Source organism: Heteronotia binoei, chromosome 17 (assembly GCF_032191835.1).
Source record: "Heteronotia binoei isolate CCM8104 ecotype False Entrance Well chromosome 17, APGP_CSIRO_Hbin_v1, whole genome shotgun sequence".
NCBI classification, from domain to species: Eukaryota; Metazoa; Chordata; class Lepidosauria; order Squamata; family Gekkonidae; genus Heteronotia; species Heteronotia binoei.
The window spans coordinates 21,755,763-21,778,255 of NC_083239.1; the positions used below are offsets into that span (position 1 = coordinate 21,755,763).

Sequence of the window (22,493 nt, forward strand, 5' to 3'; positions counted from 1 at the left end):
CAGCCACCTAGACATGGTTCTAGCATTGCTGAACGGCTTTTCCAGGCTAGACTCCACATAACACACGGTCTGGTTTAGTTGGAGATCCTCAGCATGAGGGTTTTGAGCTCCTAACCCCCTTCCCAATTCCACATTGAAGGGATCTCACTTGGTTTCCCCAGATTCCATCACGAGCCGTTTCCAGAGTCTCTCCTGCCAGATGGCTGAGCGCTCAGACCTGTTGCAGAAGTCCATTGCCCAATCACAGAGTGTCCAGGAGGGACTGGAGACCCTCCTTCAGTCCATGGCAGAGATTGAAAGGAGCCTCCAAAGGAGTGACGTGGCTTCTTTCTCTTCCTCCTCCATACAGGAGTCTCTTGCCACAAACATGGTAAGCCATTTTGATTTGATTTGCTGCACTTGGGCTGTTTAGGGGAAATTCCTGAATTGCACTTGATTAAATGAATTGCATTTTCATTTAATCCAAATTCCACTTTTAAAAGGGTTGAATCCTGGCAACCACTTTTGGATGCATTAGCATTTATTAGGCACTTTTGAATGTCCTGAGATTATTGTGTTATCTTATATTAATCATTCCAGCTGCCCTGTAGGATGTTTCAGCATTATTATCCTCCCTCCACCCAATGCAGATGGAAAGCTTACTTAAAGTCATGTAGTGAGCTTATGACAGAGGCAAGATTTGAATCAGGGACCCTGATTTATATCTCAGTCTTCTAGCCCCATTTGACCACTCGTATAACACATTTGCACAAATGACAAATCACCTCTGCTCATCTCTTGCCTTGAAAACCTCCTGGTCCTGGAGTCACCATTAATCAGTTATGACTTGTTGGCACACACTTATTAAAAAGGAACTGTAAATGAAGTTATCTTCATCAGTCAGTTGGAAAGCTAGGGGAGATCCACTTATTGGAAATAACTGGAATTCTTGGAGGTTGCTCATCGCCAGATTGTTTTCAGTTCTCTAATCTCAAAGTCTAAAAGTCCACCTTAGCTGTAAGTAAAAGAATACTTTGAAAATAGGCTTATCATAGACTGTATTTCACTCCCAGCCAAGGGAGAGATGAAGAATTCCATTTTTTCTCCAGAAGTAGAGTAGTTCTTATATTTATTCATTTACTTTGTTTATTATATCCCACCTTTCTCCCCTATGTGATCTTGAAGCAGCTCACATTCTTCTCCTCTCCTTCATTTTATTCTCATTAAAACCTTGTGAGATAGGATAGGCTTTGTGTCTGTGTGTGAGTGAGAGAGAGAGACGCACACACACACACAGAGACACTGGCTAAGGTCACCCAGCAAGCTTTCATGACCAAATGGGGATTCAAATGTGGGTCTCCTAGATTTTAGTCTGACACTACAGCTTAATCCCCTTACTAATTAGTATTCCATTTTGAGATCTCAGTCTTGTTTTTTATTTCTGGGGGATGTCCATTAGTTAGCATTTAGGGAGGGTGGCTTTTGATAAACATGGGGAAAAGGAATATGCAGTCTATTGTTAAGTTGGAGCAGCACTGATTCCTGTGAATGACTTTCCAACCTCGCTTGTTAAATTCCTGTTTTTGTATGAATCTGTATGCCGTGCAGCATCTCCATGCAGCCATGAGACTTCATTTAAATGTAGAATTTGCTACCAGAGTGGTAGTGATGGCAACAGGCATAGCTTTAAAAGAGGGTTAGACATATTCATGGAGGACAAATGATGATAGCCATGGTGACTAAAGAGAGCCTCCACATTCAGAAGCTGTATACCTCTGAAGACCAGTGCCAGGAGGCAGCATCAGGGGAAGGCCTTGGCCTCTATGCCCCATTGTTGGCCCTCCAGGGCAACTGATTGATGAGTGTGTGAGAAAGAATTCTGGACCAGATGGACCACCAGTCTGATCCAGCAGGGCTTTTTTTATGTTTGTTCTGGCTGAGTGTCCCAGCATGCTTAAATGCTGCTTCCCATTTTGATCAAGAAGAAGGTGATGATATTGGATTTATATCCCATCCCACTCTCTGAATCTCAGTGTGGCTCACAGTCTCCTTTACCTTCCTTCTCCACAACAGACACCCTGTGAGGTAGGTGGGACTGAGAGAGTTCTCACAGAAGCCGCCCTTTCAAGGACAGCTCTGCGAGAGCTATGGCTGACCCAAGGCCTTTCCAGCAGCTGCAAGTGGAGGAGTGGGGAATCAAACCTGGTTCTGCCAGATAATTGTTCGCTCACTTAACCACTACATCAGACTGGCCTTGTGAATCCAGTCTGTGCTGACAGGCTCTCCTTCACGTTCTGGTCTATATGAATGCACCTGTCTCTGCATTAACAGAAGCTGAAGCAGGACATTGCCAGGCAAAGGAGCAGCCTGGAAGCCACGCAGGAGATGGTGGCCCGGTTCGCAGCAACATCCGACAGCTGCACAGCAGCAGCTCTGCAGGCCAAGCTGGCGGAGGTGACTGAACGCTTCGACAGTCTGCGGAGGCGGCAACAGGAGAAGGAGGATACCCTGAAGGACCTTCTCCCCAAAGTGGAGCAGTACGAGCAGCTCTCAGAGAAATTGCAACAGTTCATGGATAGCAGAAGTCGCCTGCTGGCCTCAGGGAACCAGCCAGATCATGATATTGCTCACTTCTCCCAGCAGATCCAGGTAGGGAAGCCACTAAACAATGAAGACTCTTGGGGAGTATTGACCTGCTCATCAAAGGTTTCCAGTTCAGGCTGTGGCATCTCCAGTGACTCACAAAGGGTCTCTGTTAGCAAGACGGGGAACAGGTTTTGTTTGAAAACTTCAAGAGGGCTGTTGACAGCCAAAGGAGACAGCCAATGCAGGATCATTTATTACAATAGGCATGCTCAGTCCTTGTTTTCTGAATTTCTGGGTGACATAAACCAGCCAAAGGACAGGAAAACATACTAAAATTCAGCCCAGTGAATAATCCATTAGAACCTTAATAAAAACAGTGAGCTGAAGCACCTGATTACTGTCAACTGTAAAAAGCCCTGTCCACTGGGCAAAATGTCTTTTTGCCAAGAGAGTGGCTCACTTTTCAATAATTACAAATAGATCCTTGCATCTTCCCTGCTAAAAAGGAGTTGGAGGCTGGACATTGGCTGCTTTCCCCCTCTCTTCCTCTAGAGGACAGCTTTTTGCTACATGACTGCCAGGCACTGGCCAATGCTTGTGAAAGGACTGTGGACCAAAGTAGAGGATATGACATCCCCAAGTCCACCACAGGGACACAGAGCCATTTTTGAACCTGGTTTTTAACTTTCAGGATCACTGCAGGGTAGGGTTGCCAAGTCCAATTCAAGAAATATCTGGGGACTTTGGGGGTGGAGCCAGGAGACTTTGGGGGTGGGGCCAGGAAACATTAGGGGTGGAGCCAATATCAAGGCTGTGACAAGCATAACTGAACTCCAAAGGGAGTTCTGGCCATCACATTTAAAGGGACAGCACACCTTTTCAGTTCCTTCCTTCCATAGGAAATAATGAAGGATAGGGGCACCTTCTTTTGGGGCTCATAGAATTGGACCCCCTGGTCCAATTTTTGAAACTTGGTGGGTATTTTGGGAAGAGGCACTAGATGCTATACTGAAAATTTGGTGCCTCTACCCCCCAAAACAGCCCCCCCCCCAGAGCCCCAGATACCTGCGAATCAATTCTCCATGATTTTCTATGGGAATAAATCTCCACAGGGAACAACAGAGTTCCCAGCAGACATTTCCCTCCCCTCCCCCCACTTTCTGATGACCCTGAAGTGGGGGGAGGGCCTCCAAACCGGGGGATCCCCTGCCCCACCTGGGGATTGGCAACACTACTGCAGGGCAGAGGAGGGAATTTAATCTCCCCCAGTTGCAGTTTCTCTCAGGATCTGTCCACTGTGGCATTTTTAAAAGGTTCTAAAATGGCACTGTGTGCCTATGGCGGGCTCCTGGATGTCATGTTGCCTAGTTTGGCCCTGTATGCGGGCCACAATTCTACAGGAGTGCAGAAGAATTACAGAGGATCGCCTTTGTTGTGGGATTCTGTTCCTTCAGAATCTCAGCATCTTTCCGGCTCTCCTGTCCTCTGAAGGCTCCTGGAGCCAGAAACAAGATTTCCAGATGGAAGCTTCAGTGCCCTGAATAGCTTCGTGTCCCACCTCACATCTAGTAGGCCACAATGGGAATGCATTGTTTGTTTATTTACTAAAATATTTGTATCTCTCTTGTCTTCATTGCTTACAAACTCAGATTTAAAAGATATGATAACCCCTATCCTTCTGAAAAGAGTGACTGTGGCCTATGTCTTAATCGAGCTGTTGTGGAGCTGCATAATCGAGCTGTTGTGGAGAAAACCTTATTGTGGCAAATAAATGCTCTGATCCTGCATCCTGGGCTATGAGGCATTGTGGGACAGGAAGTGCTGTTTCGGTTCCAATCCCAAAGTCCAGTTGTGTAGAATGGGCCATAAGGCATCAACTGCCCTACACCATCTGCCCCATGGCTGGCATCAGCTCTGTGGCTTCATAGCCCTCTCCCTGTGGTGAATGTGGTGTTGTTGCTGCAGATGCATGCTGAATTATGCTCTCAGTTCAAAAGCTGATATTTCCTCCCTGCTTTTTCCATTTTCTTCTTCCAGGAACTGAACTTTGAGATGATGCAGCACCAAGAAAACTTGGAGACACTGGAATGTCTGTCTGCAGAGCTGAGCTCTTGTGGTTTTGCAGTAGCAGCCTCTCCCCAGCAACAGGAGAAGGTGCGCAGCTTGCGGAAAGACTTCCTGCAACTGCAGAAAGCAGCAAAGGAGAGGTATGATACAACCACAGGTGATCCTGGGAGCTCCAGGTGGGGCTGACAAAGGTGGTGTGCTCAGAAGAACTCTGGCTGTAAAATTTTAGCAGATTGAGGAGCGTGTAGTGGTACTAAAACAGAATACTCCCATACCCCAACCAATTTGTAGGGCACAACCCTTGAGACAGGTGACCTTCTTTTGCAGAGTTAGCTGGGTTTGAAAGAAGGATCATTACTGTTGGTAGTACTTGTGCCCATTCCATTTTCTACTCTGGTTAAGTGGGTTTTTACAGGGCTTTTTCTGTAGAGAAAGCCCAGCAGCAACTCATCTGTATATTAGGTTATATACCCCCTAACACCAAGCCAGCCAGAACTGCATTCCTGCTAAAAAAAAAAGTCCTGGTTTTTTGTATTGTGTCAAAAACCTGCAAGCCTGTTTGGCCAGGGAGACAATAGAAATGTGTGTATATGTCAAAGAGAGCAAAGACCCTCATGAACAACCAGCCCAAGAAGGAACATGCCTTGTGATCATCCAGTGACTGTCTGTGATTCTTTCTTTCACACACACACCCATTGGCACCATTGCTCCCTCTAAGCTGAGTTAGTGTGAGCTAGCTCACAGATTTTTAGCTTCCAACTCACACATTTTTGTCTTAGCTCAGGAAGAATGACCCCTCCCCCCCCCCCCCCCCCGAGCACACTAATTGATGCAGTAGCTCACAACTTTAATGCCAGTCGCTCACAAAGTAGAATTTTTGCTCACAAGACTCTGCAGCTTAGAGGAAACATTGGTTGGCACTTCAAATTGTCTACTGGGCCTTGTTTAGAATACGAAGTATTCCAGCTTGCTGTGAGAGTATTTATTAGCAAGGCCAGTAGTTTCGGAACAAGTGAGCCATAGATTGTTAACATTACTGTAGCATGTTGCGATAAATTACTTTTAGCATTTTTTAAAAAAATGTATGTGAATGCTTATTTTCCAAAGAAGATGGAGTGAAATATTGGAGCAGTGCAAGGACTCATTCAGGGTCTAGGTCTTTGAACAGCACCAAACTTGAGCATTCAGTTGCCACTGCTGTTGCTTTTCGAATCTTAAATTTTTCAATCTTTTCTGAAAGCAAAACCCAAAAGCTGTTGGTCTTAATGGTCTTCTGCAGGAGATACCTTTGCCAGAACCCCTGTTCCCCCCACCAGCAGCAGGAGCAGCTGTACCCCCACTTCTTGACTAGGCCCCTTGCAGTGGCGACTGGAGGCTGGCATCCCTGGGACATTGCAACAGAAATGGGCTAACATACCCCATGACTCCTTCCTTCTGGGCTGCCCCTAGAACTGCCCCCCATGTGTTATCATTTGTTTGTTTATTTTATTTTTGCTCAGATTGCTCAGCGTCAATGCTTTTGCAGTGTCTCAGTCGAAATCACAATCTATGAAATTGCCAATCAGGCTTTGTGCCTTTGCTGCTAGTGTAATTTCCAACTCTTCGTGGTTCTGAATTTGTTCTCAGTGAACATTAACCATCCTGTCTTCATTATACCCAACCTTTCTCCCCAGAGGGTACCCAAAGCAGCTTACAACATTGTTCTCCCCTTTTCCATGTTTTTCCTCTCTGTGGCAAGCATTCCTTTCTGTACTCAGCCTTACTGGGATCTCCTACCTGTAGATCTCCTCTTCCTCCATTCCCCCATCTCTTTCTCAAAGTATTGTTTGCTCAGCCCAAACGTTTGCATTTGGGTTCCTCCCACTTCTAGGTCTCTTAAACACCTTAGCATTGATTCTGGGTTTCTCTCTTCTGGTAAATATGGGCTGACTAGGGCTTAATGCAATTCACAGAAATCAGTTTGACTACATTTAAAAGTGTGGGGGGGAGTTTTATGTTAATTGAAAACACATGGTGCAGAGGTATGTACATAACAGACTGTGCAAAATAAAATGAGTTTAAATGCATTTTCTATCCTCCAGGGTATAATATGAGAGAGAGGCCCTTCACATGGTTGAGTTGCATTTGTTATTTTGGTTTCAGTATTCAAGAATCATCCCAGCTTTCTCAGGACCATGTGCTCATGGCTGTCTACTTGAGCTAAGATGGACTCCTCCCTCCTCCAAAACATGTGTAAAATTGGCCACTTGGGATACCTGTGAAGTTTTTTTCTCTGCCTTAGCCCACTCCCCAGCAGACTATCCTTCTCTCCCTCTCTGCCAAAAGGTCCCCACTTACCTTGACTTCCTGGGGCTCTGGGCTTAGGTTGTCCTCCTCCAGTTAGAGTCATCTGCATCTGTATGGCTCTGCGGTGGAGATGTGATTCAAACCTGCTTGCTGCTCTCTCCAGCTTTCCACCTGCTAATCAGCAGAGAGTCCTTTATAGTATCTCTGTACAAAGTGCAAACCTAAGAGTTATCCCTTGGGGATGGCAAAGTTTGACGCTAAACCTTGGGTGCAAGGCATTTCCTCTTGCTTACAACACTGTGAGGTGGGTTAGGCTAAGAGAGAGTGATTGGCTCCAGGCCACCCAGTGAGCTTCCATGGCAGAGTGGGAATCAAATCTGGATCTCCCAGAGCCCACCGTGCTGGCTCTGCACTTGGAAAGTCCAGAAGAGTCTTCCAGGTGAAGACTGACAATGGCATAGTCAAGGTGAAATGACAATTCTTCACAGCCATGTAAAGTTCCTTTTTTCTCTCTGCAGTTGATAGTGAGTTAAAACTCCCCTCCCCCAGCATGGCACAGCTAGAGAGAAGGAGAATGAAGTCACCTAAAACTGACACTTTAGAGATGAGAAAATGGGGGAAGGAGATTGGACGAGTCTCTCTCCTCATTGGGTGTATTCTCAGCATTATTAGTAGATGCAGAAAGACAGGCAGGAAGGCAATTGCTGGTAGTTGGGCACAACCTGCTTCTCAAAGGAGCCAAATCATAAATTTTGTCCATCCAACCAGTGTGTGTGTGTGTAGGTGGGGGGAGAATAATACCTGTGCTGGAGCCCAGGTGGCAAAGAACAAGCTGGACTCATGCCCCAAATACCAAGAGGGTGTCTTTTCTTGTCATGTTGGAATGTGCTGCCCTGAACAAACCAGCTCCAAACTGGCGGGCCAACATTGCAAAAAGGATAGAAACAACACTTTGTGAAGGTTTAAAATGTTAAAGCCCTTCAGTGTTCCTCATGGCAACCCTGTGAGGCCGAAAGAATAGTGGCTTTCATTCGTAGGTGTGAACGATGAGTCTTCATTGGGTGATCCCTGTTCACAGGCATCCATTGTAGGTGCAGATTTTTGAATGACACAGAACTCCTCACCAAGGAGCATGTGCGCTAACAGAGTTCTATGGAAACTGGGTCAATAGAAGAAATCTTCCTCCCCTGCCCCTGTCTGCTTCTTCCTTTTCACAACAGTTTTGATTTGGCTGGTGAGAAGCACTCCAATGAACAGGGTAGTCCAAACGTTCTGTAATGGAACGTGGAGATAGCAGGAAGGTAGATTCTTGGAGATGTGCTCTTGGAGGAGCATCTGGTTTCTACCTTTGGTACCCCAAGACAATTTGAGGGGCACCATGCAAAGATTAAAAGTGCCAGGGATGGTCTGGCAATTTAACTAACAGGAAGAATTCCTGGCTACCACAGAGCCAAGCCCCTGGAGCTCTGCTTGACACTGGAGAGGCTCCAGGCTTGCACCATTTTGGCTTCCCAGTCCATGCCTACTTGGGAGGAAAAGGTGCTACTGGATTTGAATCTAACTGTTTTACTGCAGACCAACATATTAAGCAGTCAATAGCTGATGTGAGTGACTCCTTCCTGACCTCTTTTCTATCCCCACCTCAGAGAGAAAGGTGCATCATCCTGTCAGGAACAGTTGGATGAATTCCGGAAGCTGGTTGGATGCATCCGGAAGTGGCTGAAAGAAACAGAAAGGAAACTCCCGACCACTGAAACCTCTCTGGGCACCCATGAGCTGGAGAAACGGCAGCAGCGAGTTGAGGTGGGTTGAACATGAGGTGGCGAACCCTATTTGAGTGGAGGCAGGGTCGGGCGGCACAGGGCCCACCACCTCCTGGGAAGAAGGGCCAGAGCGGATTGGCCGGGGGCTGAGCTTCACTGTGACAGTCTCTAGATCTGGAGCCTCCAGGCAGAGATGGGTGTCTGGTTTCCTCTGAAGCTGGTCTTTGGGGGACACGTTTACTCTTTGAAGAAGTAGATGATGATATTGGATTTATACCCCACCCTTCACTCAGAGTCTCAGGGTGGCTTACAATCTCCTTTACCTTCCTCCCTCACAACAGACACCCTGTAAGGTAGGTGGGGCTGAGAGAGCTCTCACAGAAACCGCTCTTTCAAGGACAGCTCTGTGAGAGCTATGGGTGACCCAAGGCCATTTCAGCAGGTGCAAGTGGAGGAGTGGGGAATCAAACCCGGTTCTCCCAGATCAGAGTCTGCACACTTAACCAGTACACAAAACTGACTTTGCAGGCATCCTGTAGCCAAGGCTGCTGTGTTTTCCAGTTTGTTTCTACTGGAAACAAACCAACAAAAAATCATAAATCTGCCCCAAGGAAGGATGAATATATTTATATCAATGTGCTTAATTTGTAGCATGTATCCTGCTTCTGGTATCCTTTGAGAGGAGGGGAGAAGATGCGCATTGCACTAATTCAAAAGGCCCCCCAAAAAACATTAGGAATCCTGTGGGTTCATGTGCACCTTCCATTGCTGTGAGTTTCAGAGATTTCACAAGGCATTGACCGTGCATTCAGGCCTACTCCATACCCTTATGGGCTAGAAACTTATCTCTATTTAAATGAAAGCTGAAGTTCTCCAGGCATTGAATTCTGTGCCCAGTCATTCTATGCATGCTTCTGCAGCGGAACTGAGAAAATGCACATTATGGCCTTGTCTACGCCCAGATGTTTGTGTATGCTTCACATTCTGACATCTGACTGTATTCCATTATTAGTTCCTCTTGGACGAATGGATGGAAAAGGGATCTCTTGTGAGGGATATCAACTGCAGAGGGACAGCCTTGGAGAGCTTGATAGTTGAGATCACAGCTCCTGATGCACAGTCCAAAACAGGTGAGACACACTCCTCCAAAACTTGCATCAGTACTGCAGGCAGAGCTGTTTCTTCTTTTCTTTATGAGTTATCCTTGTTTCAGTTATTCATGAAATAGAACTTGTGCAAGCACAGTGTCATAGATTTGGAGGTGGGGATGGGTGGGAGACAGACAACCAAGGGCTTGCCATGTCATGTACAGAAACTGGTGGGGTGGGGGAGCAGTCATGTCTAGTATTGGTTTCCTGTTTTGTTTTTGTGAATATATGAAGGACTCTTGAGGCAGAGAACTGTTGTTTGGTGGTAGATGGTCCCAGGTCCAGTTAGGAGAATTTCAGGGAATGTCTTCTCTTTGCCTTAAGAACCTGGATAGCTGCTTCCAATCAAAGTGGAGACAGTACTGGCCTCAAGGAATTGGAGATCTGCACTCTGTATAAGGCAGCTTCCTGTATGTGAAATCACTTTACTTGCTGCCTGGAGCAGACACTGGTTTACTTCCTTGTCCAGCAACTGTTGATGGCTTTTCCAGCAAAGTGCTGAACATTGTCCTAAATTTCAAAGGTGTCCAGTACCACATATAATAATAAAGTGCTGTTAAGTTGCAACTGGCTTAAGACAACCATTCATGGGATTTTCAAGGCAAGAGATGAGTAGAGATGGTTTGCCATTGCATAGCAACCCTGGTCTTTCTTGGTGGTTTCCCATCCAGGTACTAATTGTGGCCAGTCCTGCTTAGTTTCCAAGCTCTAGATCAGCTAGATTCAAATCCAGTAGCACCTTAGAAACCAACAACATTTTCAGGGTGTGTTAAAGCTTGTATCCAGGAAATCTTGCTGGTTTCTAAGGTACTATACTATTCTAAATGGAATTCTTTCAGCTCTGTAGCATTAGGAAGTTAAAAAAAATAATTTATTTCAGGATCAATCATCCTTCCCATCTACCACCAGCTTGCACCTCCCAGGGGCTTTCAAATTTGTTCCTGTAGCTCTAGCCATGAAAGCTTGTGCTAGAAGAAAAACCCTATTCTTCTTCAAGGTGCCACAAAGCTACTGTTTGTACATTCTGGGCCTGTTGCAGCTATCCCTCTGGAATTAGGTCACTGAGAGCTCACTGGTGTGCGTTTGCAGTAGCTGAAGAACTAGCCCAAGAACATCTCAGCTGGGGCTGCCATTGTGATTTTTCAATTTAAAATCATCTTGGGAATTTCAGTGGGAAGAAGTTTTATTTTTCACTTCCTTTCCTTAAACCTCTTTGGGGGATGGTGACATCACAGCAGCTGTTGTGTTCCCTCTCCGGAGGTAGCTGGATTGCCGAGAGAGAAGCATGCAAGGTACCATGTGGGAAGAAGAAAAAGACCCATTGGATGGTTTTCCAAACTGTAGTACAAGAAGAAAATAAACAGAAATGCTTCTGGGATTGAACTACAGTGTTCGAAACATGAGAAGCCTCCATGGGGTTCGACATGGAATCTTAAGACTGGACCAAACCCTAATGAGGATTTTAGTGAGGGATACTTCTGCGACTTTCATGAAAACAGCAATGATAATAGTGCTGTCAAGTCACAATCAACTTATGGCAACACCTCTATGGGTTTTCAAGACAAATGATATACTGAGGTGGTTTGCCAGGGCCTTCCTTTGCTTAGCAACACTGGTCTTCCTTGGTGGTCCCCCATCCAAGTACTAACCATGGCCAACACTGCGTAGTTTTCAAGTTCTCATACACTTGGGTTACTCTGGGTTGTTCAGGCTGCTGTGGCCTTATTACAGGGAAGGGGGGAAACCCTTTTTTATGGGTTTCTCCTTCTGTGTGTGAAGGACTCCTTTAAGTATGTAAGCCTAAAAGTCTAAACAGTAAATAAATAAGGGGGCGGGGGGAAGTAGGAGAACAGTTTCTGAAGATCTGTTAAAAGAGGTTGCTATTTCTTACTGGACCAGCCTTGGATGTCTCTCCATTCTTCATTTGCCTGGAGAGAATGAGAGCAAAATTTCATGTTAGTTAAAAAGCACATGACCCCATTCCTCATGCCACCCACTGCGCAGGGACTTGCAAGTATAGCTATTGTTTCTGGGGGTGCTTGGAAACCAGCAGCTGCATTGGGCTCATGTAGCACTTGTATTTATCTTGACTTGGCAGTGGAGCTTAGGGAGACCAAAACAGTGCCTGTTGTGAAATGTTGTGTCGTTTTGTACTGTGCTAGCTTTGTTTCATGACTTGTGGTTTGTTCTCTCAATCGTGGCCATCAGTTCTAATTTATGCATTACCTTAGCAACGTAGTAGCTACCGAAAAGCTGCTTCTGCATAGCTGGTCAGACACAAGGTCGCTGCTTCTTGTAAGATGGTTCCTGACTCAATAGAAGTAGCTCTCCGATATCTGCTTCATTGCCTAGGTAACGTAACTGGGCCTCAGACTAAAAGCTGAGACGAGGAAGTCATCACCAACAAGGGTCGTTCCAGGGAAGTGTCAGGCTCTGTTCATTTACAATATTGCTAAACGCTGTTAGTAACCATATTGATCAATGCCTAGAAACGCTCACTAACATAGGGGCCGGGATAGTAAAGAGGGAGGGGGGAAATGTAGAGAGTAGCTTCCCAGGAATATCAAAGGTTGCCAAGGTCTCTTTGAAGTAGACAGTATGTGCCAGATTCTCACCTCCTCCTCAGAGGCAGCAAGGACATTGCCTCCGGGAAATGTAACCACCAACTGAAAAGATAAGGGGGGAGCGTTGGGAAAATTCTCACATGCAAAAGCAACCTTTTGTTTTGGAAAATGAGGGGTAGACGCAATCGCTTTGAGGTAGAATGTTAAATGCCAATGATTCGAACTGATCTCCATCAGTTCCAATGCCTGCCAAGTTGGAGTAACTCTGAAGTATCCAATAAATGCAACTTTGTTTTAAAATACCAAGTCTGCTTACTTGTGAGCTTCAATGAACCCCCGCCTGACAGGAAGTTTGCAAGGCATCATCTACATATGGCCTTGATCATATGGAGACTTCATGGAACTGCCTCTGCAGCAGTGCACTGCCTTGCTGTTCTGATTGGTGGCAGAGCTCCTGTGGTGCTTTTCACATCTGGGGTGGAGGGTTTCTCTCCCACTGCCATAGTTTCTGGAAGTGGGAGATACTGTGATAGGAAATCATCTCCTTGAACTGAAAAAACTTCCAGTATCCTCTGGTTTCCATGTTTTCTGCTTGTGGTCTGAAGACAGCATTGCACAGAGGCTTCTACATGTTCCTCTGCATGATGAAGGCAACTTCTGGGCCATCCCCCTGTCCTGAGGCAAAGAATCTTTCCAGGGAGCAGTTCATTTTTTGCAATTGGTCTAACTTTGCCTCTGTGCCCTCCTGGGCAGTGATCTGGTGGCAAAGGACGCTGCGTTCCTGTGGTTTTCTTACTGTCTGTATCGCTAACATGTTTGTCTCTGTCATTCTGTCTGTCTGTATGTCTGTCTCACTCAGGTTCTGTGGTGCCCACAGCAGGAAGTTCTGTAGGCAGTGTGAATGGATATCACACCTGCAAAGGTGAGAGAGCCAAGCCTGTTTTGTGTGTGTGTGAGAAAGAGAGAATGGGTCTCCTGATGGCGGTGCCACACCGATCTCTCAAAAGAACAAGGCAGTAAATGTGAATGTCACAACATAAAAATAGTTTAATAAGTTATGTAACACAAAGTTCTAAAATCTGAAAAAATAAAAATTAATTAGACTCATCCTTGACTGTAACAATATACAGATGATAGCCCTTAAAATTAATCAGCAAAGAGAACCATAAAATAAACAGCAGCTCAAATCCTCAACTTCCTTGCTCTCACAAATCCACTTGCGGTTGGCATGAGCAACTTTCATCCTCCTGCCCTCTAAAATAGCCACTGAAGCCTGGCCGGCATTATAAGGCCTTCTTAGATGGAATTTGTCTAATAGGGTTAAATAAAGTTATTTCAGTTTGGTATGCCAGAACCTTCAGATGCCATTTCAGATTAACAGGGAGGTGGGCAAGGCTGAATCCTGGTGTTAGGCCTTTTTCCTAAATGGAAACTGGGCTTTGGGTTTCAGTAGATCTCACAGTGCCCACACTATCCTAGGCAAACAGCTAGTATGCTTGCAAAGCCAGAGGGAGAATTGCATGGATCAGCCTAATAAGTGTATTGGAGGGAAAGGTCATGCTGAAGAGTCAAAATGGTGTTCAGGCTTTTCTTCTGCTTACCCCCAAGACTCTTGTCTAAGGAAGATCTCAGCCCTCAGATCAACACTTGGCAAACTTTCCTATCCCAAGGAAACAAGGCAGCAAATACACATTCCCAGTTTTTGACATCTGCCCACTGCTCCTTAGCAAAAGATGATAGGATTTAAAGCAAATTTTGATAATGTGAATATATTGAAAGAGGCAGGCACCCACTGAAGGTCTCTCAAGCTCTGTCTCAGTATTCATTGGCTGCGATCACACACACTAAATAATGCACTTTCAATCCACTTCCAGTGCACTTTCCAACTGGATTTTGCCAGTTCATTCAGTAAAATCCAGTTGGAAAGTGCATTGAGAGTGGATTGAAAGTGCATTATTTAGTGTGTATGATCACAGCCATTGAGTCATTTCTCCAAGCAGTGGTATCTTTACTCAGGAGCCCAGCTGACAAGTAATTTAGAACCACCTTCCCTGCTGTTGCCCTTACAAGTGGGGAGCTTGCTTTTATGTATAAAGTATGTATGTGAGCTGTGTGGGAATGAGGAACACCCTGCCAAAAGACCCAACTAGGGGTTCCTAAGAACACATTTTGTCTTTGTTCATGTGAACATGTCTCTAGACTTTCACCTCTGCACCAGTGTCAGGGGATGTGACTAAACACCATCTCCAACACACATGTGCTTCCTCTTTTGGCTTAGATTTGACCGAGATTCAGTGTGATGTGTCAGATGTGAACCAGCAGTATGAAGGGCTTGGTGCTGCTCTACGGGAGCGTCAGGAAGAGCTGTCCGCCATGTTGGCAAAGATGAGAGGTGCCCAGGAGGAGGCGGGTTCAGTGCTGAAGTGGTTGGAGTCAAAGGAGCAGGCCTTGTTGGTACTTGAAGCGTCCTCCTCGCCCACAAAGTCGGAGACTGTGAAAGCTCAAGCGGATCGTAACAAAGTATGCAGCTATTTATTTGTACCTTTGTATTTCTCCTCCTTGCCTAAGTGGATCATGAGAAGAAGGGACTTCTTGTGGAGAATACCAGATGAACATTTAAATGGCTTTGGCCCATGGCATACTCTACATGAGGTTGTGGTATACAAAGCTGCTAATTATAATCATTCTCTGCACTGGTTCTGGGGTGGAGCATCTTCAGTTGATGGGCCTACAGGCTGGGTCTTGAGCAAAGAGATGCTAAGTGAAGAAGGAAAGATCAGCAGAAGCAGGGTATTGACCATACCCATAGCCTAGGTCGGTTGTTTTGGCTAGCTAAACCCTTTCTGATAACAGTTCTTCTCTCTTCCTCTCTGTTCCCTTGTCTTAGAGCTTGTTGGGTTGGGAGGAAGCCTGACCTTGGGGGGCAACTGCAGGAGAAGGCTTGCCCCAAAGCAAACCCACTTTGTTTCTGTACTTACCTCCCACCTCTGGGGGGAAGGCAGTGCTGCCCAGGAGTGGGAGCATGGCAGGAGAATCCTTCTGAGGCAATGCACCCTGTCCCTCCACCCTCCAGAAGTGGGGAAGGCTTCAGCACATGCTCTTTTGGGGGCCTGTTGAGTCTGCCTATCTCCTTAGCAGTAGGGAGCCCCCCCAAGAGCTCTGACAATGACACCAGAGCAGCCTATGGTTGCCAACTTCAGGTTGGAAAGTTACTGGAGATTTGAGTGCAGAGCCTGGGGAGGGTGGTGTTTGGGGAGGGAGGCATCACTTCCCTCAGCAGGGATGTGATGCCACAGAGTCCAGCCTCCAAAGCATTCATTTTCTCCATGGGAATTGATCTGTTGTCCAGAGAGCAATGGAAATTCCAGAAAATCTCCAGAACCCACCTGGAGGCTGGCAACCCTGGCTTGGAAGGAACAGCAGCAGGAAAACTCAGCCTGAAGTCCAGCTGAAAAAGGCATTGTTAGCCAGCATTGTCCAGCTGAAAAAGGCATTGTTTGGCTTGGAAGCTGTTCAGCAAGCAGACCCCCCTCCCCCACCAAAATTGATGTCATCGGGGCACACGAAGCTCAACTGCTTGGCTCACCCCATGCTTCAAAGGGAGCTGGAAAGACCTCTGAAGTGGGAGAGGGCTGGGCGAGGTCAGGAAGGCAGCGGGTGCACTCAGAGCTGAGCCCCCCCCCCCCAACTTCGCCACGGCTTCCTGAGCCTTGGGAAGCCTCAACGGAGTCAGAAAGACCGCCCCCCCCAAACTTCACTGAGGCTTCTCAAGTGGCGAAGTCAAGAAGGCAGTGGGCACGGGGCGTGAAGAGAGGGGTGCCAGGTAGCGCCTGAGGAGGCTGCCTACTTAGCCTACTCCCACGTGCCAGCCCTGTCAGCAAGCCTCTGTGACACTGGCAGGCAGCAGTTCTCCTGTTCTGCTCCTGTTTTGTGGCTTCATAGTCTACAGTTCAACTACTCATATTTCCTAAGCCAGGAGTTTGAAAATATTTCTGGGGGAAAGAGGAGGATGTGTCCTGTCTCTCTCTCTCTCTGACAACTCTGCTTTTTTCAGAGAAGTTAGCCATGTTAGTCTGTTGCTGCAAAAATAGTAGAATCCAGTAGCACCTTTAAGACTAACAAAATTAGTTATACCGTAAGCTTTCAAGAAACACAGCTCTTTTTGTCAGATGCATCTGATGAAGAGAGCTTTGTTTCTCAGAAGCTTATGCTACAATTAATTTTGTTAGTCTTAAAAGCACTACTGGATTCTTTACTATTTCTGCTTTTCTTAGCAGGGTGTCATTCTAACAAGTGTCCCCAGATGTTGTGGGCCAGCAAAGGGCTGTGAGAACGATTATCCCAGCTTCTAAGCTATGAACTGGGGGGGGGGGGGGTGAACCAGGCCTTTTGTTGCTAAGTTCAAGGAGAGCTCTTAGAGTTCCTCTATGGCAAGTCTTGGGGGCTATTGCTATCAACTGAGTGTTAGGACAGCTCACCCGCAAACAGCCCCTGGCCCTTCCCATTGCTCCCAGATGTGAACTCAGAGTTGTTTACATTCTATGACTGTATGGAATTCTGCCTGTGATGAAAAGTTCCCACTCCAAACACTTAGTTTTACAGCTCCTGAGTCTGTCCCACATTTGGTGATTTCCTGCTGCTGCTATGGGGACAGGCCTGTCTTTTCCTTTGTTGTTAGAAACAAATTATAAAATGGAATAAAATCTGCAGATGTATGCCTCATATTCTTGTCCTTTTCTACCCTGCCCAGGCATTTCTGGTTGAGCTGGAGCAGAATTCTGAGAAAGTTCACAAGGCAAAGGAATCTCTTTCTGGGCTCCTGGAGAAATATCCTGAATCCCCTGAAGCCAGAACCTGGAAGAGCATGCTGGAAGATTTAAGTATGTTGCCCCATGATCTCTGCCCTCCAAAAACTCATCTAAGACTAATTAAGACTCAGTCTCAGTTCCAAAGTAAACAGCAAAACAGAGCTCCATTTAACTGTGAAGTTCAGCAAATGGAAAGGGTGGGACCTTTATGTGCGATGAAGGAACTGAAGGATAAGAGAAGGCCTGGGAAGCAGGACTAGGAAGTGAAAGGGCCTACTGAGGCACAACCCACCAGCATAGTCTTCTGTGCATGGCCTGCGGGAATGAATGGAAGATGTTAATATAACACAAGCATGTTTTGCCTTCCCTAGTTGCATATTCTTCCCTGTCCCTGGTAGGGGAGGTCTTCTACTAATTATATTAGTGTAAATATAGGTTAGCATCCATATTCTTCAGGTTTCAGCCCCCACACTTGGGGTTTGGGAATTTAAATTTCTTAAGTGGGAGTTGAGTGCTTTTCTAGTCTAGTGCCAGCAAAGGGCGCAAAGTGCCAGGGCACTGCTTTTATGCCTTCCTCACCAGATCCAAAACTGCCCATCCAGACAGGAAATGTCACTGAATGTGGATTGTGGGTATTTGGTACAAGCATTCTTGCTGTGTTGAACAGTTATAGGTTTTCTGGCAATTTTTGCGCAACTGCAAGTGGAATTTTTGTTAAATATGTAATATGGTGCTGGTTTCTTCATAAAAATGCCCATGAGCAAAATCCTACTCCGTTTACATGGAACTAAATCCTACTCTGGAAAAAAAAATCCAGATTCTCCCTGCAGTTATCCTTTTATATTTTGTTACTTCCCTCTTTCTTGTTTTCCTGGGCCATTGTGTTTTTCCACTGTTAATCAGTTACTTCCTACTACTCCACAGTGGGCACTCCATTCTTTAATGGAATCTTTGACCAGTTCCTTTTCCAGGCAATAGAGCAGAAAGAGAAGAGGCTTTTTGCTGCTTTTTCTATTGCAGCCAATATACTATTTTATTTAAATAATTATATGTTTCTAATTGCTGGATATATACATACATTAAGGTACATCAAGTCACAACTGACTTTATGGTGACCCCAGCAAGGGGCTTCCAAGGCAAGTGAGAAGCAGATGTGGTTTGCCATTGCCTTCCTCTGCTGTCTTCCTTAGTGGTCTTCAATCCTAGTACTGACCCTACTTAGCTTCTGAGATCTGACAAGATTGGGCGATACCATTATGCCTTCCCTTGTAATTGCTGGTTACAGCGATTAAAAAAAAGAAAATTAATGGAAAATTGCTTCGGCTGCAAAGGGAAAGGCAGTAATTAAAGCCTCCCATACCTCCACTAAGAAAACAAGAACTTACTAGGGATCCTTTCAGGAATACTTCGTAAGTGACCAAGAAGTAATTGTGGCTGAGTTTTAAAACAAGTAGAGGAAAGGAAGAAACTAGAGAGAGACAGTGGTCCTGGGAAACTTCTCTAGTGCCTTGCAAGTGCTACAGTTGTTTGTGTGTTAACTTGGGGAAAAGCCATGTATCAAATCTAAAAAGAACACAGAAAATGCTGGAATGCAGTGGGTTAGATGTGATGGTGCCTGGCTTCTCTGTAAAAGAACATGTTATTTCTCTTCTTGACTTAAATGGCTAGCGTGGAAGAAACCAAGGAAACGGTTACAGCCAGCTTCCTCACACATTCTGCTTCTAGGAAGTTGCAGCAGGCCAATCTGCACCATGTATATCAGGCAGAGAAGAGTCTCAATGAAATGTAGGAGCAGAAGGGATTCTTAAGTAGGGTGTGAGAACTGGGTGTGACCAGTGTCAGGTGTTGCCTGTATGTAATATTAGCAGGGCATATATTCATGTGATTCCACTAGCTTGCAGAGCAGAATTTCATGGGGGATTGTGCTGCTTATTTTTTCTGCAGAGTTTTGCAGATCTTTCCAATATGTGAGCTGTGCTTCTCTCTATGCACTGGGTGGGTGGGGACTCAGCATTGGCCTATGTGGGATCTGTATGTGCATGAGTGCAAGAGAGAGAAAGTGGGATCTGTATGAGGCTTTCAGCAATTGCCAGCAGATGTATATCCTGAAGCCCAGAATATTAGCAGAGAGTTCCCATCCTCTCTTTTTAGCCATCCTTTTTCTGCTGTCTGGTATCCTTTTGAATACTGTCAGCGTTTCCCTGCTGTGTCACACTCCCATCTTCTCTTTGCACAGCTTTTGCTGATCCTTGCATGCGTTTCTTTCGAGAATGATTCTGACTGGTCCAAAGGGTGTGTCGGAATTACCAGAGTTTATGAAGACTTCCTGGTAGATGTAAATGGCAAAGATGTTTCCTATCACACTGTATTTCAGCCACATCTGTAACTTGCTCTTTTGGTAAAAACTCATGATTCCCCCCCTCCCCCCATTTAACATCTGACAATTTCAATGTTTGTTTAAAAATAATTCATATTTGTAATAGAATAATTAAACTACTTGATATGCAAAAGTCTCCCCTCTGTTAAAACTGACTTCTGTGTAGAATTGGTTCCATCTCTGTTTATTCAGAGGAGGCACTCCCTATTTGCACAGGAGCTGGGCCAGTAATTGAAACTGTGTGGAAACTTTCCAAGAACAGCCCTGCAAGCTACATTTAAAAGAGGTCTCTGCAAAGGCATGTGGCTTGCATGCAGAAAGTCTCCAGTTCAATCCCCAGCATCTCATTTTAAAGGATTTTGGTTAAAAAGGAAAGGCGACATTGTGTGAACATGCATTCTTGCATTCCTTTTCACTAATTATACCTTTACTACAAACTTACATTGATTTGATTCCAGTTTGAACAATCATGGGTGGTGCTGAAAGGATCATGGGAACTGTAGTTTTAGGGAGGCTCTGAAACTTCAGCAAGGGAATCTTGTTCCATCTTCACAGAAAAAGGACATTCTGTGGAGTGGGAATGACTACTTAAACCAGCTAAAGCCCACCCTTTTTGAACACCCTTTGAAATTTTGACACAAGGTAGTGGGTACAATCACAAATGGCTGCCACGCTAGGTAGAACCAACCACGAAGTGTCAGGGGATGAGGGCATGCATAACCTGAATAGTAACCTCAACATTTCAGGGAGAAACTCTGTTTAACAAGATGCCTTTTAAAATAAACACATCGTTTAGAAATATTTTCTTGCATACTCACAGCTTACCTTCAGTTGCATAGTGAAGATCCTTGTGCTGTGGGGGCAGCTGCCACCAAGCAACTTTTTAAAAATCAACATAGCCTATCTCCAATGATCAGTCAGAAGCACAGCCAGCATGTGGGAGTAGGAAAGTAGGCAACTGCCTAGGGTGGGAACCTGGCACAAGAGCGCCCGGCTTGGGTCTGCAGGCAGCTACCTTCTCGTCCAACTCCATTATTTTTTCCCCACCCACTTCCTAAAAACACTTTGCAGGCACCAGGAAAGGTGTTGACAAGGGTTGTAGCACCTGTGGGCACCACAGTGGGGGTCCCCGTTGTAGAGATTGTAGGGAGTGTGGGTGGGCAATGCCGAACTTTCATTTCAGCCACGCCGGTCACAGGCTGCCAGTCATGGGATAGAGCAGCAGGGTCAGGCTCTTTTCTGAGCAACAGCTCCATATGAGACCAGGTCAGAAGCTGCAGCAGGGGCAAATTCACAGAGGCAGGCTATGGGGATCCATTGCGGAGCAGATCAGAAGAGTCATTCAGATTCAAGATCCAGAGGACCTGGCTTAGCCTTAGCTCATGAGTGCCACAGAAAGGTCATACTGGCAACGTTCCCAACCATTGTGTTTCTGGCATTCAGATTCCAGGTGGGCCCAAGTCAACCAAGTGACGGCAGAGCGGCAGGAGAAGCTGGAGAAGTCGGCCAGCGAGCTGGCTAGCTTCCAGGTTGCCGAAGGCCAGTTGCGGCCCTGGCTGATGGAGAAGGAGCTCATGATGAGTGTGCTGGGGCCACTGTCCATTGATCCCAACATGCTGAGCGCACAGAAACAGCAGGTTCAGGTGAGCTGTGAAGACATGTTTGTTTCTGCCTCCTTTTGAGGGTTGGGAGCATAAAAGTAAATATTGGTTGAGTTACAGGGGTGGGAGCTGAGCTCAAGCTGGATCTGGCTGCCGGTGCAGGGCCACTCAATTTCACCCTCAGTCCCTCAATGCCAATTGGTGCTAAAATCCAATTTCCAAGTGTGTATTTAACTAAAAGGCGCAGAGTGGTAAGCTGCAGTACTGCAGTCCAAGTTCTGCTCATTACCTGAGTTCGATCCTGGTGGAAGCTGGGTTCAGGTAGCTGGCTCAAGGTTGACTCAGCCTTCCATCATTCCGAGGTCAGTAAAATGAGTACCCAGTTTCCTTGGAGTAAAGTGTATGTGACTGGGGAAGGCAATAGCAAACCACCCCATAAAAAGTCTTGACGTGAAAATGTTGTGATGCGACGTCACCCCAGAGTCAGAAACGACTACCTTTACCTTTTTATTTAACTAAAATGGGGGGAGGAGACATGGGAGTCTTGAAAAAAGAGCTGCCACAAGAATCAGACACTTGATGCTACACCACTACCAGAGGGCCACCTTCTGCTGCACTTGAGGCCAATGAGGGCTATAGCAGTTTCCCACTCAGTGGTGGTCACGTGATCCCAGGGATCAATAGGATCCCACTTGGACCAATAAAGTTCCCATCACTCTGAATTGTTCTCAAGATGCCTCTTCACCTGTCTCCAGACCACCAGACTTGATGGGGGGGGGGGCAGGGGGAAGCTTGTTCAGAGATTCTCACTGCATTTTACCAACCCCGCCTGCCTGCCTTTTGCACTTCTTCCCCTCCCTTTGGGGTTATGAATCATATAGCTAAGAAGCCTGTAGCCAGTCAGACACGCAGAGGAGGGGAAAGAAAAAAACCCTCTCTTGGCTAACACAATTGACTGTCATGCTGCAGTTTGTTTATATGATCATGAACAGCAGCAGGACAAATAAGGCAGACGAGGGAAATGTTTTATGAATGCCATCATTGTCACCATTATTTTTTTTAATAGCGGAAGTCCTGTTAGAAGGAGAGTCCCTTCAGCTTTTTTGTGGGCCCTCCTTGAAACTGCAGATGGCTTTTGCCTTCTGTTGCAATGTCAACCAACTGAAATTCTTCTCACTGGGTCATGCCTTGGTTAGCTGTTTAGTATACTTGCCTATTGCAAATCTGCATATCTTTACACGTCATTCAGAATGCAGGAAGCGGGGGCTTAAACCAAGGTGACAGTGTACCGTTGAGCTGGCAACAATTTTTTTT

The 22,493-nt window shown here is 45.9% G+C and overlaps 2 protein-coding genes across 19 annotated transcripts in view; one reads left to right on the forward strand and one right to left on the reverse strand.

The window, feature by feature from the left end:
* The window catches only part of AK2 (adenylate kinase 2), a 436,257-nt gene that overhangs the window by 373,890 nt on the left and 39,874 nt on the right, over positions 1 to 22,493 (reverse strand). The window lies entirely within an intron of this gene.
* The window catches only part of MACF1 (microtubule actin crosslinking factor 1), a 414,929-nt gene that overhangs the window by 282,869 nt on the left and 109,567 nt on the right, over positions 1 to 22,493 (forward strand). For 16 of the 18 annotated variants that reach the window (XM_060258444.1, XM_060258431.1, XM_060258437.1 and 13 more), the window contains 9 exons: positions 162 to 370; positions 2,311 to 2,628; positions 4,603 to 4,772; positions 8,565 to 8,721; positions 9,694 to 9,811; positions 13,253 to 13,315; positions 14,672 to 14,913; positions 17,144 to 17,273; positions 21,022 to 21,221. In XM_060258444.1, the coding sequence (XP_060114427.1) occupies positions 162 to 370; positions 2,311 to 2,628; positions 4,603 to 4,772; positions 8,565 to 8,721; positions 9,694 to 9,811; positions 13,253 to 13,315; positions 14,672 to 14,913; positions 17,144 to 17,273; positions 21,022 to 21,221 (1,607 nt within the window). The remainder of the gene's footprint in view (positions 1 to 161; positions 371 to 2,310; positions 2,629 to 4,602; positions 4,773 to 8,564; positions 8,722 to 9,693; positions 9,812 to 13,252; positions 13,316 to 14,671; positions 14,914 to 17,143; positions 17,274 to 21,021; positions 21,222 to 22,493) is intronic. The other 2 variants (XM_060258434.1, XM_060258450.1) reach the window with 1 other exon arrangement.